Source organism: Lutra lutra, chromosome 6 (genome assembly GCF_902655055.1).
Source record: "Lutra lutra chromosome 6, mLutLut1.2, whole genome shotgun sequence".
Lineage (NCBI taxonomy): Eukaryota > Metazoa > Chordata > Mammalia > Carnivora > Mustelidae > Lutra > Lutra lutra.
In genome coordinates, this window is record NC_062283.1 from 27,793,915 (window position 1) to 27,815,609 (window position 21,695).

At 38.6% G+C, this 21,695-nt stretch overlaps 2 protein-coding genes across 2 annotated transcripts; both read left to right on the top strand.

The window, feature by feature from the left end:
- Window positions 1–1,099: 1,099 nt before the first annotated feature.
- On the top strand, window positions 1,100–17,292 carry LOC125101545 (methyltransferase N6AMT1-like). Its single transcript, XM_047731963.1, is given in 7 exon segments — window positions 1,100–1,233; window positions 3,621–3,707; window positions 4,439–4,526; window positions 13,971–14,112; window positions 15,165–15,183; window positions 15,185–15,290; window positions 17,128–17,292. Coding segments are annotated over 7 exon segments (741 nt in total).
- Window positions 17,293–17,298: 6 nt separating this feature from the next.
- On the top strand, window positions 17,299–18,128 carry LOC125103221 (pterin-4-alpha-carbinolamine dehydratase-like; the record flags this gene model as incomplete). The annotated part of the gene is made up of 1 exon (XM_047735128.1): window positions 17,299–18,128. A coding segment is annotated over one exon (378 nt), but the record flags the coding sequence as incomplete, so codon positions are not given.
- Window positions 18,129–21,695: the final 3,567 nt, after the last annotated feature.

The following is a 21,695-nucleotide window of genomic DNA, read 5'->3' on the forward strand; positions in this document are numbered from 1 at the left end:
AATTCATTTAAAATAAATTTTAAAAATAAGTCTAATAATAAAAAATCAAATATTAAGTCTCCCACCAACTAAGCACGATTAGTTTGGAAAGAAATTGAAAATGTTTAGTAAAATTGAAAATGTGTATACAACACTGCTAATCCATTCTGGCTTGGATCCCAGGAAACTTTTGTACAGGATCAGAAAAAAGTTTGTTTGAGAAAGTTAATCACAGTGTTGTTTAAAATAATGAAAATCTGGAGACGATTAAGTGTTTACACAATAGATATTTATCCATTCCAGATAGGATATTTTATATTTACATATGATACTATCTGGCAATGAAAAAGTACCCCTGGGGATAAAAATATATGTTTATAAAAAATAAAATTAAAAAAAAAAAAGTAGATGCCCAAAAACAGCAGAGAACAATCCACTAAAAAAAAAAAAGAAGCACTAAATCCATTCAATTTTATGGGTGAGTTCTACCAAATGTTCCAAAAACAATGTCCTAACTCATCCTGTGAGGACAGCATAACCAAAACAGAGCTAGATTATTAGCACTCCAAATTCAGCAGGATATTAAAAGAAAAATCATCTTGCTTGAGTGAGACTTATAAAAAGTGCCTTCATGAGTCAACATTAGGAAGGTAATTTTTATAATATACTACAGTAAAAAATTAAGTGAGAAAAAATTATCTTAAAGCACAAAACTTAAAGTTCAATTGATATTTTAAAAAAAGTAAAATTTAGTAACCATATGTATTTTTCAATTCTTGCAAACAAGAAATAGAAGAAAACTTTTGAATATAAAGGAAAAAACACTCCCCTTAGTCAAAAACAATCAAGATGCCCTGCATCAAGGGCTAACCTATAAAATAAAATAAATTTAAACATTCTAAATAAGAAAGCAAAGGTCAGCAGGTCCAGATTACATAACCCTTTACTTAGAATTTCCAAAAACATTTACCGACAAACTGTCATAAATAACAAGCCCAGATTCATCTCTCCGTCTCTGGCGCCCCGCCCCCACTGCTCCGCCCCCCCACTGCCCCGCCCTCCACTGCCAAGCGTGCCGCGCGGAATTTTGGCGCCTGCGCGTGGGATGGAGGGGAGAAAGATGGCAGCTCCGAGCTTCGCCACAGCGCTTTATGGGCACGTGGGCCACGGCGCCTTTGCCAATGTGTATGAGTCCGCGGAGGATACGTTCCTGCTGTTGGACGCGCTGGAGGCAGCAGCCCCAGAAGTGACAGGGTGCGAGGAGGACGAGGGTCCACTTGGGAGAGGACTCGGGCATCCTGGAGAGGCAGCGGTGAAGGAGAGCCCGGGAAAGAAGAGATGGAGTCTGCCCCGAGAGGAGGCGGTGTCCGCAGACTTGGCGAACATGGATACCAGAATGCCATTAGGATCTTCCTTTAGATACCTGTAATGAGCGGGCCAGGGATCTCTCTACTTTTGCCAAGGTGTTGCTTTGGTCTCTGGAGCTCCACAGCTCCTTACGCCAGCGTGTATCTTTTCCACAAGCCCCCGAGAGCAGTGATGTGATAACACGTTTAAAAACCAAATATTCTGAAAACGTGGCTTACTAATATAATTTTTTTCGTAAATATTAGAAGTTGCGTGGCATTTAACTTACTCAGTATATAAAAGCACCCTATAGTAAGGGAAGGGCACAAAAATGAAGTGAGATTGTGAAATCATGGCGTGGATAAGTATTTTGAAACCCACTGAACAGCATATCCTGCCCTGAACAACTAGCCAGTTAGCCACGTGTGGCTAAGGAACCCTTGAAACGTGGCTAGTGCTGCTGCAGAGCATAATTTTTCATTAACTTAAAATTTTAAATAGCTACAGAGCTAGCAGCCTATGGAATTTTCCCTAGCACTTTGTAAAGAATAAAATTGACTTGTTGAAGTGCCCCCCATAAATTTTAAAGGACATTAAAAGAATGAATACCTGCATTGTTGTTGTTGTTGTTTTTTTAATGAAAGGAATTTGAGTAATTAGATTTATTTAAAGATCAAGACTTGAAATTGGTTATCTCAAGATGAAACATCAGTCAGGCTTCATAGATCTGTATTTCTGTATTGTGTTTCTCTCTCTTAAATCTGGTCAGATTTTTCCATATGTAAAATGCCCCAACACTTATTAAATCAGCTTTTCTTTTATTTTTTTTTTTAATATTTTATTTATTTATTTGACAGACAGAGATCACAAGTAGGCAGAGAGGCAGGCAGAGAGAGGAGGAAGCGGGCTCCCTGCAGAGCAGAGAGTCCAATGTGGGGCTCGATCCCAGGACCCTGAGATCATGACCTGAGCCGAAGGCAGAGGCTTTAACCCACTGAGCCACCCAGGCGCCCTAAATCAGCTTTTCATTGTAAACGATGGAACTTTGGGATTTACTGGAATGTAGACAGTATATTTCTTTTTGTAATTTGTCTTTTAGTTTCAAGATACCTCAGAAAAATATACAAGTACGAATTGCGTTGCAAAGTATGCTGTGAAAGCTAATTTTGTTAAAAAGTCAGACTATTTCTGTTCTTGGGATTCTGTTTATGAAAGCATGATAGTTATTTTCAAATAAAAGCCTCCTGGTAAGGTTCAACAGACCTTCCCACAGAATAATAAAGTTTTGTCAAATAATGTGGATTGATTCCAAAAGTTAGAAGCTGCTAGAGTTTATTTTTGGACAGTTGTTTGAAGAGTTAGTAGCCAGCAAGACCGAAATCCCATTAAACCCATTTCTGTGATGGAGAAAACTAGTGCTTTTGATGTGTAGATTAAAGGCAGGGAAGTAAGTTTAATTGAACGATAAAATAGAGTGTAATAAAGAATTTATTCAAGGGGCGCCTGGGTGGCTCAGTGGGTTAAAGCCTCTGCCTTCGGCTCGGGTCATGATCTCAGGGTCCTGGGATCGAGCCCCGCATCGGGCTCTCTGCTCGGCGGAGAGCCTGCTTCCCCCTCTCTCTCTCTCTCTCTGCCTGCCTCTCTGCCTATTTGTGATCTCTGTCTGTCAAATAAATAAACAAAATCTTTAAAAAAAAAAAAAAAAAGAATTTATTCAAAAGCATTTTAAAGTTATACTAATATTCTAAGATCAGATTCTGTGAGATTTTCTCAGTTCAGGGTACAGCTGTACAAATAACGAATTTCTTTCCTGCTCTAAATCTATTAAGGGGGAATTTTTTTTTCCCTTAGGATATGCTAATGGATTTGTGAATGTTATGTACTTTTAAATGATAGAGAAAACATCATAAATAAAGAGTATAATAACTAACCCTATCATTTTAGGGAAGTACTAAACTACTAAACCCTTGTGAGAAGGGTTGATGTTTTTCATATTAATATTTTCAACCCTCAACCTTATTCCATAGTTTTATGTAATGTTTTGTAGTAATTAATTGGAATCCATCTATTTTATGGACTTAATTACACACCCCAAACAATTCTGTGTTAAACAGTATTAAATGAGCACAAAGTGGTTGTCAGAAATTAGTGTGTTTATAAATTTCTTTTGTATTTCCATATATTTGCAGACGAGTGATGCTGGAGAAATACACACTAAAAGTAGATTGAGCATCATTTTCTGTGATGTATATTTTTATCCTACTATACTCATTTATTTTATTTTGCTTTTTTAGAGTGGAAATATGCCTTGAAGTAGGATCAGGGTCTGGAGTGGTATCTGCATTCCTAGCCTCTATGATAGGTCCTCAAGCTTTGTACCTGTAAGTATAAGTATATCAAATTCATCCACATCTTCCACTAAGAAATTCACTAGGGGTATGACTGCCTGAATGAAATCATTTTTGTAAATGAATGGTATATATCTGAAAGGGTCTACTTAAGTGTAGTAAGTACTCAGATTATAAATTATTCTTCCCTAAACATTTTAACTGCATGTCCAAAACTGTTCCATCATACTACATAATTATAGAAGCAACAAAATAATTTTAGGGTATTTCTAAATTTGAAATTTTTTAGGCAAATAGTCTGATTACCAGAAAAAATTGAAAATTACTTACATTTTTAAGAAAATTTGAGAATATGGAACGTTTAAAGAAGAAAATAAAAATCACCTCCAATTCTACCACACATGGTCCAAGTGTGTTTCTGTCTTTTTTTCCCATTTCCTATGTTTTTAATATTGTATCATGACTATTTTTCAAAAATTCCTTTTAAATTTCATTTTTGTGGTGGGATAGTATTCATTAGATTCATAATTTAATTCCTTCCGATGTGTATGCATGTATGTGTAGTTTCTACTCTTGCACATTATATCAACATAACAATCTTTTTCATTAATATAACATCTTATTTCTTTTTCCTTCACCATTATTAAAGCATTTTTATTTTTTTCTAAATCTGCTTTGTAAAAAAGCAGTGTAACACTTTAAAATTTTTCAGTAATAGGTTGCCTCATGGTCGTAAAATACAGATTTCTTTCTTTCTGTTCTAGGGGCACTGATAGCAACCCTGAAGCAGCTTTCACTCTGAAAACAGCACACTGTAACAAAGTCCACATTCAGCCAGAAATTACATACTTGGTAAGCTATTCATCCTTGTCCAATAACAGTTAATTTCTTTTTCAAATAAGTTAAGGTTAAGATGATTAGGTCAAAGAAGCTTGAGTGATAAATTAATTAACTTTTAATCTACTAAATAGTATACTCCATAATTTACAGAGTAAATTCTTAACTGATGTAATTCACTTGTCCAAAATTCAAAGGAAATTTCTGCTGTCTTGGAAGGATCAGTCATCTTTTGGTCAGAAGTGACAGAGAATCCAGTTTAAACTGGCTTAAGTAAAGTGTGTGGCTTCAGGAACAACTGGCTCCAGGAACTCAAATGATATGACAGGCATCTTTTTCTTAGCTCTGAACTTCTCCTTTGGCTCTATTTCTAGGTAGTCTTTTTCTTCTTGGTAAGAAGAAACTTGCATGTCTATTTCTCACTTCTCAGCAAACACCTCCCTTATCCTTCCATGGAAAGAAACTCTTTCTATTTAGTTAGTCTTACAAGCCCCAGAATGAGTACTGCTTGGATCATCTTGGATCATATGCCATCTCAAAATCTCTCACTGTGGCCAAAGGGGATTGAAATATGCAGATGACTGGTTTAGGCCTGAGTCATAGTTCCACCCTGGACAGCTGCATTGGGTTAAGCCCTACCCAAGCTAAATGGATTGAGAATGAGAGGATATAGAATTTACCCATTAGAGATCAAGGAGATGAAATCAGAACAAAGAGGGGAATGAGGCCTGGAGAGGTAAAAAAAAAAAAAAAAACACATCACAATTAACAGAACCATCATTTTAAGTTACACCTATATTTCTCAGTCGCAGTTTTCCTTTAATATTTTAACTAGTAAGACTTGGATAATTTTGGATATTTGTTGTTGTTATAAGTGCTTTTTTGTAAGCAGAAAATCTTAACACCATGTACAAGATAGGGATAAAAATAAAAATGCTTTCCATGCTTCTTGACATGTATTCTTAGTGTTAAGAGTATTTAGCTTTTCTGCTTTTTTTAAACTCAGAAGTGACTTTTCAGCTTAGAAGGAATTAAGCAAAATATGTAAGAAATTCTTACCTATTAGAACTTGTTACTGCGGGGCGCCTGGGTGGCTCAGTGGGTTAAGCCGCTGCCTTCGGCTCAGGTCATGATCTCAGGGTCCTGGGATCGAGTCCCGCATCGGGCTCTCTGCTCAGCAGGGAGCCTGCTTCCCTCTCTCTCTCTCTCTCTCTCTCTCTCTCTCTCTGCCTGCCTCTCTGTCTACTTGTGATCTCTCTCTCTCAAATAAATAAATAAAATCTTTAAAAAAAAAAAAGAACTTGTTACTGCTATTAAAACTAGATTATCAAGAAAGGTACTCAGGTGATTTACATGGGATCACTGTGAAGGTTTTGCCCTTTGAAATTTTAACTTATTTCTTTATTGTGTCCATGATTAGTGTTAAATATATGGTTTTGGTATAATAATAAAACTTTAGATAAATAAGAAATTCAGAATATCTTTTTTTTTAACAGAGGGAGAAACTGAGGTGAGGTTCATTTTTTAAAGTCATGTAACTAATAGAGTGATAATTACAGAATTTAAGCCCAGACCATTGAGTCTAAATCTAGAAGTCTCACAGCTGTTTTAGGACATGGCTCATGGTAGTCCATGCCAGTCAGCTCTTTTGGTGGTTCAAGGTGATGATGACTCTGAATGCTGACAAAGAAGGAAGAAGGAGGCATTAGCATAGGTATTATGATCCACTTACAAAACTCTGTGTTTGTTTTAATATTCAGAACGCTAGGCATAGATTATCACAGCCATGATCAAAATCATTGTTTTAGATAACTAAGCTTACCTGTTTACAAAGTAGTACTTTTATTTTGCTTCTTTTTTAGTTTTAGAACAAAGACTTTTTTCAGAATGTCATATGGCTTTCCTGACATTCCTAAAATAAACTAAACATAACTTTATCTTTGATTGATTCAGGGTCATTAAAATGAGCATTAGTTATTATTCTGTGGTAGCTGTGATGAGGATTACTCAGGCCTTTCTGCCTTACACTGAGTAGCTAGAGCCTGCAGTGATTTTGAGTTTTCATTTCCTCTCCTCTTTGTCTCTTTTCTCTTGTTTTATGTTGTCTTATTTTACTGTCACCTGTTCGTGGCCCTTCCACTCTCTCTTTCCATGTGCTGTTTGCTGGAATACCAAACAAGTATTTGTAAACTTGTATTTAAGCTAAGAGTTCAGGGGCTCTAAATAAGAGTCTCTCATATAAATAAAGTACATTTTGCTATTTGAATTTAAAACTTCTTGTCAGAGGCCTTTTTTGCTTAATTCCCCATTTTTAGATCTGTTCTAATGCTCTGAGACCACCCAAAAGCTGAATGTGGATGGGTGAGGGGTGTGTGTGATTAGACCTTATATCCAGTCTACAGTGACTTTCTCATTTAAATCCATTTCCTTTTTAAACTACATAATTTTCTGTATTTTATTATCAATTTTTTCCCTTTATTTAAAATACATACTGCAATGATTGTTAAAATATTGTACCTCAGAACCATTTTTTAAAAGATTTTATTTATTTATTTATTTGACAGAGAGATAGCACAAGTAGGCAGAGCAGCAGGCAGAGGGAGAAGGAGAAGCAGGCTCTCTGCTGAGCAGGGAGCCTGATGCGGGGCTCATTCCTAGGACCCTGGGATCATGACCTGAGCTGAAGGCAGCCTCTTAATGACTGAGCCACCCAGGTGCCCCCACCTTAAAGCCATTATAAACAATTACAAAGCAAATTCTTTTTTAGTTTCCCTTCTCAATATTTCTGGAAAATTACCTTCTGGACTTTTTTTTTTTTTTTTTTTTACAATGTGAGAAACTTAATTTCTTTATGTAATTGAAAATTGGTGATTTCAAATGTATTTCCTCATGCTGCAGTATCACTACCAAAAGGAACAGCAGATAACTAGTCATCTTCCTACTTGCAGACAAAGGTATTCCTGAATCACTTCCCTCAAAAATGTTACTTTTCACTTTTTTAAATGAATAGAGAAAGAAGAGGTACCTCTGTAACACCTCCTCAAAGAACATGTGTTCTCTTTGAACTTTACAGTTAACAGGCCTATTAAGATGACAAACAGAAATGCTTTTAGAAACTGGGATAAAATGGAAGTTGTAAGGCAGTGATTCACACTGAGTGTAAATAGCCCAGTGATGTGCCCAGTACTGAGATGGTATGACTGAGTGTTAAATAACTTTGAATATATGATGTAAAGCTCTTTCCTCTCTAATCCTCCTTCAGCTATTTTGATTACATCTGGGAGAAGGTCTCAGTTTTAACACCTTTTAAACACTTGCAAATGTCTCTTTTTATTTCCTCTCTCTTAAAGATTTTATTTATTTACATATTTATGAGGTGCCTCCTTAGCACAGTAGGCAGCGCTTCAGTCTCATATTTACATATTTATGTATTTATTTATTATTTATTTGAAAGACAGACTGTGAGAGAAAGAGCACAAGCAGGACAGAAGGAGAAGGAGAGGGACAAGCAGGCTCTCTGCTGAGAGGTCCCCCCCCCCCACAGTGGGCAGGTGGGGGTGGGAGTGCTTCATGTGGGGCTTCATGTGGTACTCCATGTGGGACTCAGTCCTAGGACTCTGAGATCATGACTTGTGCTGAAGGCAGATGCTTAACTGACTGAGCCCCCCAGGCGCCCCTCCAAATGTCTCTTTAACAAAGAGGCAGAAGGCCTGCATCACTCTCAGACTGGGAAGCAGTAACTATAAGCATGACATTTTTAAAAATTTATATCCCATTTATCCTTGTAGTCATTTTTATTTTCAGGAAGTAATACTGATTTCCCTTTAGAGCAAACCTATTTAACAAAAAAAAAAAGGTCCATTTAAAAAAAATATTTAGTGAATAATGGTAGGTCTCTATGCATATATGGGAAAATTGTAAGAATGTTAATAAAATACCTGATACTTCAGACCTTGCCTTGAAGTATTTCAGCTATTCCATCTCAAGAAACAGCCTCAGGGGGCTCCTGGTTGGCGCAGTTGGTTAAGTGCACTTTTTTTTAAATATTTTTTTAAACTTTTTTTTTTTTAAGATTTTATTTATTTGGCATAGACAGAGATCACAAGTAGGCAGAGAGGCAGGCAGAGAGAGGAGGAAGCAGGTTCCCCGCTGAGCAGAGAGCCCAATGTGGGGCTTGATCCCAGGACCCTGGGATCATGACCTGAACTGAAGGCAGAGGCTTTAACCCACTGAGCCACCCAGGCGCCCCTGGTTAAGTGCACTTGCTCGGTGACCAGCTCTTAATTTCAACTCAGGTCATGATCTCAGGGTTTGTGGGATGGAGCTCCACATCAGGCTCCGTGCTCAGCAGGGAGTCTGCTTCCTCTTCCTCTGCCCTGTTCAGGCATGTGTGCATGTGCTCACACTCTGTCTCTCTCTCTCAAATAATTAATCTTAAAAAAGAAAGAAAGAAAGAAGGAAAGAAAGAAAGAAAGAAAGAAAGAAAGAAAGAAAGAAAGAAAGAAAGAAACACCCTTAGAATTCATAGTCGAGAGTCTGTACAAAGTGGTAATTGAAGGAAATGGCTTTAGGGGTGAGAGCCCATCCATATATGGTGTTTTTACTTTACTGTGCCTGTGACAGTGCAGGGTGGCATGACGAGACATGGTTTTGTGAGTATGTATATAATTCAGTCATCAGAGGAACCAAAGGAATACTTTAAATGGCATTGTGCCCTGAAAGCACTTTGTTTAAAAAGACATTTTTGTTGTGGGTTCACAGAAAATTGCACCCATTGGTTTAAAGATTTACAACATGCCAAACAACTGAGATTTTCATGGTCTCTTCCACATTTTTCAGTCCTCTCTTTGATATCTAATTGTCCCAGCCAATACATTTATTTATGTATCTTTATTTTATGAGTAAAGTAGAAAGCAAATATATATATATATGTGCATATATACATATATATGTGTATTTATTTTTATACATACATATTTTTGGATGTTTTTTGTTATCTCATAAAACATATCTCTTGGTTACAGAAAATAAATGTTTAAGTTAGAGCAATAGGTTTAAAGCATATGTATATCTATATAGAACATAGGAGAGCTTGTTCCTTATTTAATCTTCCAAAAGTGAAACCAGAATATAAACATATGAGCTGTTGAAAAGCAGAGGCTTTTTATACATTTTGTGTTCGTTCTGGTAAATAGTTTAATTTCCTGTTCTTAGGTAAATGCATATAACCTGTATCTGAAAGAAAATGTAAAAATATTTATCTCTGTGTACAATTTTAGCTCTCTAATACGTTTTTCTCTAAAAACATGGGAAGAAAGTATTTTTAAAGATTTATGTATTTATCTATTTTAATTTGAGTCCAGTTTAAAATTCTGACTATTGAAACATTTAGGTCAAGGCTTATTACCAAGATTGAAGGAAAAAGTTGATCTTCTGGTGTTTAACCCCCCCATGTAGTGACTCCACCTGAAGAGGTAAGATGGGTAACAAGATTTAATTATTAATATTTTCAACTATTTTCTTTATAAAATCAAATGAACTCATTATATGACATTAGTCAGCTGCTGATTAACACAAACCGGTCTGATACTCGTAACTGTCAATAGTTAAGTATGTTGGTAGACAAAGGAAAGGAATCTCAAAGTAATGGAAATACAGTGACCCATATTATCCTTAAAATTCCTATCAAAATCAAACCATATGTTTAAATTTTTGTGTGTGTGTCCCCTTTATCATGAATGGTAAATTTGCAAAACAATATTTTTAATCATCCTTAAATTCGTTATAGGAATTCTTTCTGAAAGTCAACAATTTCCTCCTTTCACAAGTGTGGGGGCGCTGATTCTTATTTCAGGTAGGGAAAAGAAACATCCTGAAATATATGATTTGGAAAATCTCAATAATGAAGAGGTAAATCATATGTGAATTTAAAGAGAGAATGGTCAAGGCAGACAAAGTTTAATAATGAAGTAAGGCTGGGTTTCCTTGAACTTTTCATGATCCTGTTTTATTCATCAGTGAATCATGGCAAGGCTGATAAACATTACATTGTCCTCTGCCAAGATGGCAAAGTCTGGGTACTTAGTAGTAATAACTACTAAGGGCAGCTAAGCAACTAAGAACTTGTTGCTCCTCTGACTAGGAACTCCTATGAGAAGGAAAGTCATTGTTACAAGGTTAACAGAGATTGAAGCCAATGAAACTTAATACAACTCTTTAAGAAGGGACTGTGTGAGGGGTGCCTGGGTGGCTCAGTGGGTTAGAAGCCTCTGCCTTCAGCTTGGGTCATGATCCCAGGGTCCTGGGATTGAGCCCCACATCAGGCTCTCTGCTCAGTGCAGAGCCTGCTTCCCCCTCTCTCTCTCTGCCTGCCTCTCTGCCTGCTTGTGATCTTTAATTGTCAAAGAAAGAAAGGAAGAAAGTAAGAAAGAAAGAAAGAAAGAACTGTGTGAATAAATCTCAAGAATGATAAAAATGTTTCAGTCCAATAATTTCAGTCCTTGAGATATAATTTAGTAAAATCATTCAAGGGATGCCTGGGTGGCTCAGTCAGTTGAGCCTCTGCCTTTGGCTCGGGTTGTGATCCCAAGATTCTGGGATGGAGTCTTGTGTTGGACTCCTTGCTCAGTGGCTTCTCCCTCTGCCTCCCACCCCCCCTGCTTGTGCACTCTCTCTTGCTTTCTCTCTGACAAATAAGTAAATCTTAAAAAAAATAAAAGAAGGAAGGAAGGAAAGAAAGAAAGAAAGAAAGAAAATCATTCAACAGTAGAATAAAAGTTGATGTTCACAAAAATATGCTTATTGCAAGTTTATTTATAATGGCAAAGAATATGAAACTATATATGTAACAGAGGAAATACAGTTAAGTAAATCATGGTCTATCAGGTCTATAAACTTCTGGCAAGACTAGTGAATGAAGAGGAGATTCTGGGAACATGGGGAAACAAATGGGGTTCCTTTCTCCCACATTTCCACTACTAACCTACATACTTGCTTCCACTACTAAGCTACATACTTGCTTCTCCTGAGCTTCTGGAACATGGAGATTATTGAGAGGAGGCAGGACCTCTACTCTTACACAGTCCCAACAGCGAGAGCTAGTGTCATAATTCCCATGAGCTGAGCGGTTAGCTGGACAGCAGAATTAAAGTGTAGGACAATGAAGATTTCCTTGAGCTTTAAAAACATGTTTTACAAAATAAGACATTAGGAAATGAATTAAAAGAGAATCTGGTCTCTGTCAAGACCTAATCGGTGTTCTGGAAACCAGATGAAAGATTTTAGTGCATAGCACATGAAGATAAAAAGAAGGAAATCATGAAGGCAAAAGATAAGAGACTTAGAGTTTAGATCCAGGAGACATAATATAAAAATAATGAGAGTTTAAACAATTATGGGAGTCTAAACAATTGTGGCTGTACTTATTGGTTATATCTAGAAACGGGAGCTGAGGTACTTCTGGTGTGTGCCTGTGAGCCGTGAAGGATCAAGAGCAGGCCCAGCAAGACTCAGGTAGCAGGCAAGCAGCAGACCACCAAACATGACTCCTTTCTGGAAAGATGGAAACACTCCCTCTGTGGTCTGTAAGAATGTGCTTGGTTCCAGGAGATCTTCCCGTAGGGGCATTTCTAATGTAAGCAGATAAACCTGGCTGAGCATCCCTGAGGAGGCATATAAACAGGGTCTAGCACATAGGGGTCCTAGTCAAGAATAATGAGAGACAGGCTTATCACCAAGCACTCTGTCTGTCCACAGAGCATTTTACCTGATGAAACATCCGTAGAATGGGCTCCGCCAAAATACAAGGGTTAAACCAAGGAAGAGGAAGACAAGAGCCCCAGAAAAAGAAGTAATTCTAGGAATGCCAGAAAAGAGAAGTCTCTAGGAGGAAAGTCTTGACAGAAAACAGAGGAACTGATAAGTTTCTTAACATAATTTGTGGAAAATTGTATCGGGACATTTATGATAGATAAGGGAATAATTTAAAAGAGATACAAAAAGGGGCGCCCTGTGGCTCAGTTGCTTAGGTGTCCAACTCTTGGTTTTGGCTCAGGTCCTGATGTCATGGGTGGTGCAATCCAGCCGGCATGGGACTCAGCGGTCAGCAGGAGGCTGCTTGGATATTATCTCCCTCTGCCCCTTCTCTGCTCCATTGCTCTCTCTCAAAACAAATAAATGAATCTTTTAAAAAACTTAGATGCCAAAAAATTTTAGCAAATGGATGTATCAGGTGCTCATCAATAGCTACATAAGATAGGATGCTTTTGCATTATAAAATCTTAGGCAGCCATTAAAAGAGTAAATCAGAACCATACCTGATCATATGAAGAGTTCATCAGAAGGTACTGTTGAATGAGAAAAGCAAGATAATGGGGGTAAAAATACAGAATATAATTCTGTCTTTGTAAAACATGGACAAAAAAGAAAAAAACTGTGTGTGTGTGTGTGTGTGTGTATGAGAGAGAGAGAGAGAGAGAGATGGGGAAGGAGCAGACAAGCAAAACAGTAAAAAGGGAAAGTGCAATTTTTTTAAAAGCAGGTATAATGAATGTATTTCTCTTATAAAATAGTATATGTATAAAGTTATAGGTATAAAGAAATTTACATTAATGAAGAGATGTATACCATTTAATTGAATAAAAGTAAGCAGTAAGCATGATTGTATACAATTAATTTAAACTAAACTATGGACAAAACCAATGAAAGATGTAGAAAGAAAATAATTGTTAGGGTTAAAATAATTTTTGAATGGTTCCTTCAAAATATTCTTTAGTTTTGAAAACAATATACAATGATAAAAATCTAAAAAAATTTAAGACCTCATGACCTCTCATGGGTTTTGCTTCTATGATATAATTAGATTGTTACATGAAGAAATGCTTCGGTAAGCCTTTATGTATTAAATGGGTTCCTTAAAAAGGTCTATACAATTAATACTTTAATCTAGAAGAGAGCCAGATTAAGCGGGACATGTTGAAACTAACTTCCTGCAAAGTAGATCTCTTATAATGTAAGAGCTCCCTTTTAGTTTCTTCCTGATTGTTCTGTATTAAGTATAAGAATAACTTATGTCTATAAACACTGCATAAATAGTAACAACTATTGCTAAGTACTTGATATGTGCAGAGCAGTGTTTTCAAACTTCAAATATATTTCCTCCATTATTCCTAGCAATGGAAGAAATTAATTTGTTATCATTTTTCTACTTTCACAGTTGAAACTATTGTTTTTCTGATTTTACAGATAAGGGAGAAAACTAATTCACAAAAATGACAAACTTACATAAGGTCACAGGGCTAGGAAGTGGTGGGGCTCAGATTCAACTTTTCTGCCTCCTGGACAGCAGTAAAATACAAAGTATATACTTGTTTGGTGAATGTTACTTGTCAGAAAGATTCCGTGTGTGATTCTAAATGTAACTTGAATCAAAACAAAACAGTCTTTTCTAAATGGTCACAGGTAGGAGGTCATGGAGTAGAAGCAGCTTGGGCTGGTGGCAGAAATGGTCGGGAAGTCATGGACCGATTCTTCCCACTGGCTGCCGATCTTCTGTCACCAAGAGGATTATTCTATCTAGTTACCATCAAAGAAAACAATCCAGGTAATCCAGACCAGTTTATCTTTAACCACTTACTTTACTGAAAGCAAAAGTTAATAATGTTAAAGACTATAAAGTAACCTGAGATACTATAAATAGAATCACTGACAACAGCTCAAACATAACACTCATATTGAAAGAAGAGAGAGATTTTTAAGATGTAGTTTTTTCTTGTTTTAGAAAGTACAATTTTTTAAAGGGGGGGGAGGACAGTTTTTCCCCTAATTGATAAACTAATAATTCAAACACAAAATCTGGAATATCCTCTTTTAACACCTCACCCTGAATATTACGAATTTTCTCTCCACATTGCAGTCTTCTCCCTCCATATTGTAGTCTTCATGCCCTTAACAATTCTGCTATGTACTCTTCAGTTCGTGTGAAGTTTTGTTATGGATATGGCTCATGGTATGGATTTTTAGATCTTGGTTTTTAGATGACTCCATAAATAAATTAACCATAATCTTTCTCTTTCAGTACAGAAGTTTGATTTTCATCTTATACCTTACATCCTTAGCCCCTCAAATCACATCATGATTACTAAGTTTTCCTTTGTTTGTAACTCCATTTTCTTAATTCAGTCTTTTTACTATTACTTACTTACAAAAGGGAAGGTGTTGCTTTTTTCAATATGCCTGAAAGAAATAAGCTACTTCATTTACTTGCACTGTTTAGTGTCACTGTACAGTTTGCCCTACTTTCATTGACTTTTTTCAGCCCAGAAGAAGTGTGGAAGGCCAGGATGGGAGCCAAGCAACTAAACTAATTATTTGCTATAACAAGAAATGTAATTAATGTTTGAATCCAGAGTAGCCACCACTGCAAAGCAAGGCCGTTCAGTCTGATTAGAGTTCTCCATGATACCTTGAAAATGCAGGTGTTTCCATTTGACCAAAGTCAGTTTGAATAGAAATTTAGTTGGTATACATTATTTTCTCAGATGAGTAGAATTTGTAAATAGTCTGCATTTACAATCTTACTGAACTGTTTAAGGATCATACACTCTTCACCAGATGATTTTGATTTTTACCTTTTTGTATTAATTTTTATTCTAGAAGAAATTTTGGAAGCAATGACAAGGAACTGTTGCACTTCCCAGACAAGCAGGCCAAGAACTCCTTTCAGTTCTGAAGTTCACCAAGTCCTCACTTACAGTGTATGCTGTGTATTATGCTGGATATGTATATAGTGATAATATATATTATATTGAATATATATATGAATATATATAGAGAGAGAAGCTGAATGTATTTGGCATATTTTGAAACTGAAGTCATTTCTTGGTTAACAAGTGGAATTGTCAGGTTATATAGAAAAAGGTGTGAAGAGGGGTGCCTGGGTGGCTCAGTGGGTTAAGCCTCTGCCTTCAGCTCAGGTCATGGTCTCAGAGTCCTGGGATTGAGCCCCACATCGGGCTCTCTGCTCAGCAGGGAGGCTGCTTCCCCCTCTCTCTGCATGCCTCTCTGCCTCCTTGTGACCTCTCTGTGTCAAATAAATAAATAAAATCTTAAAAAAAAAAAAGAAAAAATGGTGGGAGGAACACAACATAAGTAGGTAGGTAATCACTCTTATGGAAATAGTTGCATAAGTGCTAGTAAATGCATATGTGATATATATTATTTGCATTTCATATATAAAATCTGAACATGAGTGATGTATCCAGCCACTAAACATGAGTAAGGTCTGAAGGTGTTCCTAATATACCATTAGTGAAAAAAAAAAATTACCAAACAGTTCAATACTGTCATATACATGTGTGTATACATGTGTGTATAATTTTGAAACCCAGCAGAGAGGGTATGTGTGTATGTGAACATAGGGACGTCTCAGATGATCTATGGCAGGAGGGAACAGGAGACTTTGCTCTTTTATAGTAGCATTTGCACAATGATAACATATGACTTGTTTATTTGTAAAATGTTTTCATTTAAAAATTATTTTTAATTTACTTTCAGTTGCTCATTGTCTCCATTCTATTTCTACTATTTAGAATGCCTTTTTTTTTTTAAGATTTTATTTATTTATTTGACAGAGAGATCACAAGCAGGCAGAGAGGCAGGCAGAGAGAGAGGAGGAAGCAGGCTCCCTGCTGAGCAGAGAGCCCAATGTGGGGCTCAATCCCAGGACCCTGAGATCATGACCTGAGCTGAAGGCAGTGGCTTAACCCACTGAGCCACCCAGGTGCCCCTAGAATGCCTTCTGCCTCCATGTTTCTCCCTGGTTATATTTTTCCTGGCTTTTATCCTTTATCATATATTTCTGTTTTCTTCTTGCCTATATGTAGGTTCAAAGTGGCCAGAATCTAGAATTTATTTTTAACTGGGCTAGGAGTGCCTGGGTGGCTCAGTTGTTGAGTGTCTTCCTTGGGCCCTGGTCATGATCCCAGGGTTCTGGGATCTAGCCCCAAATCCCCCATATCAAGCTCTCAGCTGGATGGGCAGCCTGCTTCTCCTTCTCCCACTCCCCCTGCTTGTGTTCCCTCTCTAGCTGTCTCTCTCTCTGTCAAATAATTAAATAAAATATAAAAAAAGAAGAGAACAAAATAACAATAATAACTGGGCCACAGGATCAACTGGAGAAGCTTTTGAAAATTATAAATTCCTAAGCCTGACCATTGACCTATGGACTCTTTTGCTGAACAGAACTAAAAATGGCATCTTTTAAAATGTGCTTCCCAGTGTTCCTTAAGTAGTGTGCCAAATTTTAGAACTATTGTTGTAAATTGCATTATTATTTAATGCTTCGGACAATGCATACTAAGAGTGGAATTACTCTCCTTTGATATTCAGAAGGGTCAGATAACTTGTTCAAAGAAGCACAGTAGTTAAAGGGTTAACCAGTATGGCAGCGCTCAGCCACAGATCTGACTCCCAAGTGCTTTCTTAGTATTTATTGAATCTAATATCTGTAAATATATACCCCTTCCCAGAAATAGTTGTCTGAAATGTTACAATAAAAAAAAAAAAAGTTTAAAAAACTTAGAACTTTTGAGACTTCCGCCCGCCGGCCGCTTGCTAGGCTTGGAGAACCGGGGTCTCCGCCCATCTGCCACCCGCATCCCCTGTGGCGCGCGGTGGCGCGATTGAGGCCTGGCCCTGCCCCCAGGCCCTTGTCCCCGGGGCGCCTCGCAAGCGGGGACGTGGGCGGCGGGCCCAGGGCACGGGTTGGGGAGGCAGCTGGTGAGCCTGTAGATATCGCCTCCTCTCAGTGGCGGGTTCTCGTCCACATTGGCGGGGCGCGGCCGTGTGTCAGAGCGCCGGCAAAGCGCACAGGCTGAGTGCCGAGGAGCGGGACCAGCTACTGCCAAACCTGAGGGCTGTGGGGTGGAATGAGCTGGAAGGCCGAGACGCCATCTTCAAGCAGTTCCATTTCAAAGACTTCAATCGGGCTTTTGGCTTCATGACTAGGGTGGCCCTGCAGACCGAGAAACTGGACCACCACCCCGAATGGTTTAATGTGTACAACAAGGTCCACATCACCTTGAGCACCCATGAGTGTGCCGGCCTTTCGGAACGGGACATAAACCTGGCCAGCTTCATCGAACAAGTAGCAGTGTCCATGACCTAGGCCCTGCCCTTCCTCTGCGAATTCTTCAGGGGAAGGGGGTGACTGAATCAGGAATCTGGTGGCGGGCAGGGGGTGCGGATCTGGGGAGCCAAGATGTTGCTGCAGCTAGAAGGGCCAAGTGGACTCTGCTGCCACCAGCTAGGGGGAGTCCTTGCTGTGGACGGAGATGCCGGCATCAACGCTGACCTTTCCCCAAACCCCTCTTCATCCTTGGCGCTCTGTTACATGTACACTAATTGAGTCCGATCTTCTCTCTCTGGAAGACTTCCAGCCAACAGTATTGGTCTTTTTGCCAGGCTGCGTCCTGCTCCCTTTCTAATTCATTTCCCAGGAAGCTGTGACAAAGAGGTACCAAGTCTTTTTCTCAGAAACCAGGACCCTAAAGTCAGCCTTATCGTATGTAACACAAATACCTGTGCTTTTACGTCTTAAATAAAACTAGTGTTTCACTCGGAAAAAAAAAATAATAATAATAATCCAATCAAGAAATGGGCAGAGGACATGAACAGACATTTCTGCAAAGAAGACATCCAGATGGCCAACAGACACATGAAAAAGTGCTCCATATCACTTGGCATCAGGGAAATACAAATCAAAACCACTATGAGATATCACCTCACACCAGTCAGAATGGCTAAAATTAACAAGTCAGGAAATGACAGATGCTGGCGAGGATGCGGAGAAAGGGGAACCCTCCTACACTGTTGGTGGGAATGCAAGCTGGTGCAACCACTCTGGAAAACAGCATGGAGGTTCCTCAAAATGTTGAAAATAGAACTACCCTATGACCCAGCAATTGCACTGCTGGATATTTACCCGAAAGATACAAACGTAGTGATCCGAAGGGGCACGTGCACCCGAATGTTTATAGCAGCAATGTCTACAATAGCCAAACTATGGAAAGAACCTAGATGTCCATCTACAGACGAATGGATAAAGAAGATGTGGTATATATACACAATGGAATACTATGCAGCCATCAAAAGAAATGAAATCTTGCCATTTGCGACGACGTGGATGGAACTAGAGGGTATCATGCTTAGCGAAATAAGTCAATCGGAGAAAGACAACTATCATATGATCTCCCTGATATGAAGGAGAGGAGATGCAACATGGGGGGTTGAGGGGGTTGGAGAAGAATAAATGAAACAAGATGGGATTGGGAGGGAGACAAACCATAAGTGACTCTTAATCTCACAAAACAAACTGAGGGTTGATGGGGGGAGGGGGGTTGGGAGAGGGGAGGTGGGGTTATGGATATTGGGGAGGGTATGTGCTATGGTGAGTGCTGTGAAGTGTGTAAACCTGGCGATTCGCAGACCTGTACCCCTGGGGATAAAAAAAAAACAAAACAAACAAACAAACAAAAAAAACAAAAAAAAAACTTAGAACTTTTTTGTGGGTTTTTAGTTATAATTTTGGAGAATGGGGTCTTGAGTATTTTCAGATAATGTTTGAAACACTTTTGAATTCCTATAGAAGACTTCTATCAACATAGATTAAAAAACATAGAAATGATACATAAATGACCCCCAAACTTCACATGCATAGCTGTTAATGGACTAAACTGTGTCCCCCCCCAAATTCATATGTTGAGTTGCTAACCCCCAGAACCTCAGAAGGTGAGTGTATTTGGCGATGAGCCTCAAGGAGGTAATTAAGGTTAAAGGAGGTCATCAGGGTGGGCCCTGATCCAGTCTGGCCTCCTTACAAGGAGAGGTGAGAACATACAGAGACACCAGGGATGTCTGCACACAGAAGGAAACCACATGAAACACCTTTCTGCATGGCCTACTTCCCTCTGTGATGTGATTTTGGGAGTTAGCATCAGAGCTTTCCTTGATGTATATATCTGCTGTATGTTACATTACCTTCTATCAGTGGGCGTGTGGATGTGTGCTGTGGCTGCTCATGCATCTCCAGTGCTAAAATACCAGCTGCACCCTGTATTGATTATGTGATGTCAGAAAATGACCCACCCTCTCTGGCCAGGTTTCCTTACCTATAAAAAGGAGCCCCTCACAGTACTCACCTGGGAGAGCCTTAAGACCAGTAAGTGAGAGAACCCTCACAAAGCACTTGGCACAGGGCTTCACAGGGGGTAAGTGCTAAATAAAGGATGAGTAGGGGAGGAGGAGAGAGAGGGTTTGGTGGGGGAGGGGAGGGAAGAGGAGGGTCAAATGCACCTTCAGCTGTAGGAAGGCAGCTCTCTACAAGCCAAGGGGAGAGACTGCAGAAGAAACCCAGCCTGCTAAGGCTTTGCACTTGGACTCCAGCCTCCAGAATTGTGAGAAAATAAACTCACGTTCTTGAAGCCACCCAGCCTGTGGTATTTGTCATAGCAGCCCTAGCAGACTAGTAACAGTAAAGACAGGGAAATACCTGCATTCTGCAAAGGAGAAAGCAGTGTTAGGTGAAAAGTGGATGTGGTGTGCTGGTGGGCAGTAACTGTGGCCTGGAGCCTGCAGGGGGAGAGGTGCAGATCCAGCTCTCTTTGTATTAAGAAAGAGCTATTAAATACAGGAAGAAAGAGGACCTGTAAAACCACATCATTTGGCCCAAGGGATATAGCAAAAAAAACTAACTTTATCATACCTCGGATGAAAAGAAAAATAGTAATAATCTGTTACTATTATAAATTGTGCTACCCTCTGTTGTAGGATTTAATCCATCCTATCTGTGTGAGGTAGCAACATTAACATGAAAAACTTAACTTTAAAATTTCTAAACCGTTGATCACGGAGAAGTTACAATCAATGAGAGCAGAAGGGAAAAAACAAAACAAAACAAAACAAAACAAAAACAGATACTGGGATATAAAGAATGGAATTGTTATATTCAGATTGTGGAACATTTAACATGTTTAAAGAATTAACATAAAGCTCACAAAAAGATACTGTTTGGAAAGAACAAATTGAAGTGGACTTTTAAAAATGAGAAATAGAGACATGGAAATGCATTAGTGTTAATTTGTGCTTACTTAAAAAACAAACAAACAAACAAAAACATAGTGTGTATTTTAAAACAGGAGTGATGATATTCCATTCCAAAATTTAGTTGTAGTTTTTTTTTTTCTTTTTCCCTCATACTGGAAAGAAAAAGGAACACAAATTAAAATAAGGCTGAAATAAAGAGAAAAATTGCGACAGTACTGAAAAAACTCAGGAAAAGAGTAAGAGAAATACAGCCATGTTAAGATCCCTTATGACTACATGTAAATCATCCTATGTGTAGATATAGTAGGTGATTCATACACACACCAAAATGACTTTGTATATAAAATAATACAATACATACCAATGCCTATGTCCATTCTGTTTTCATTTTTCTTTTTATGTAAACTTTGTATTGAGGTGGAACATACCTGATAGATTGTATGTATCATAGGTGTCTAGCTTGATGGAATTTTATGAAGTCAACATCCATTTAGACTACACCCAAATCAAGAAATACAACATTACCAGCATTCCAGAAGCTCCATCAGATTCCCTTCCCAATCATCACCTCTCACTCACCAAGGGAAACCACTGCCTGGCTGTTGGTATTAGTTTTTTATTCCTGGGCAGCTAATAGCTCTAACTTTATTGGTATTAGCACAAATTTGTGGTCTCACAGTCTCTGGGTCAGAAGTGTAGGTATAGTAAGCCGGATTCACTGCCTAGAATCTTACGAGACTGTCATAAAGGTGTTGGACATGTTTGATCTCATCTGGGGCTCAGGGTCCTTTTTCATGTGGTCATGGTGATGAAGTTCTAGAACCCAGGTGAGGTTCGATGGGCTGAGGTCCGGAGCCGATGACCAAGAAACAATTCTTGAGACATCTTTGGTGCAAAATGGTGGTTTATTAAAGCACGGGGACAGGACCCCATGGGCAGGAAGAGCTGCTGCCCCAGGTTGTGAGGGATGGCAGGTTATGTACCCTGCGGTTGGGGGAAGGTGAGGGGAAGGGAGGTTTCCATGGAGCTTTCATATGCTAAAGAGGGCCTGCAAGGTGCTGGGATACCGGAGGCCTTGCGGCT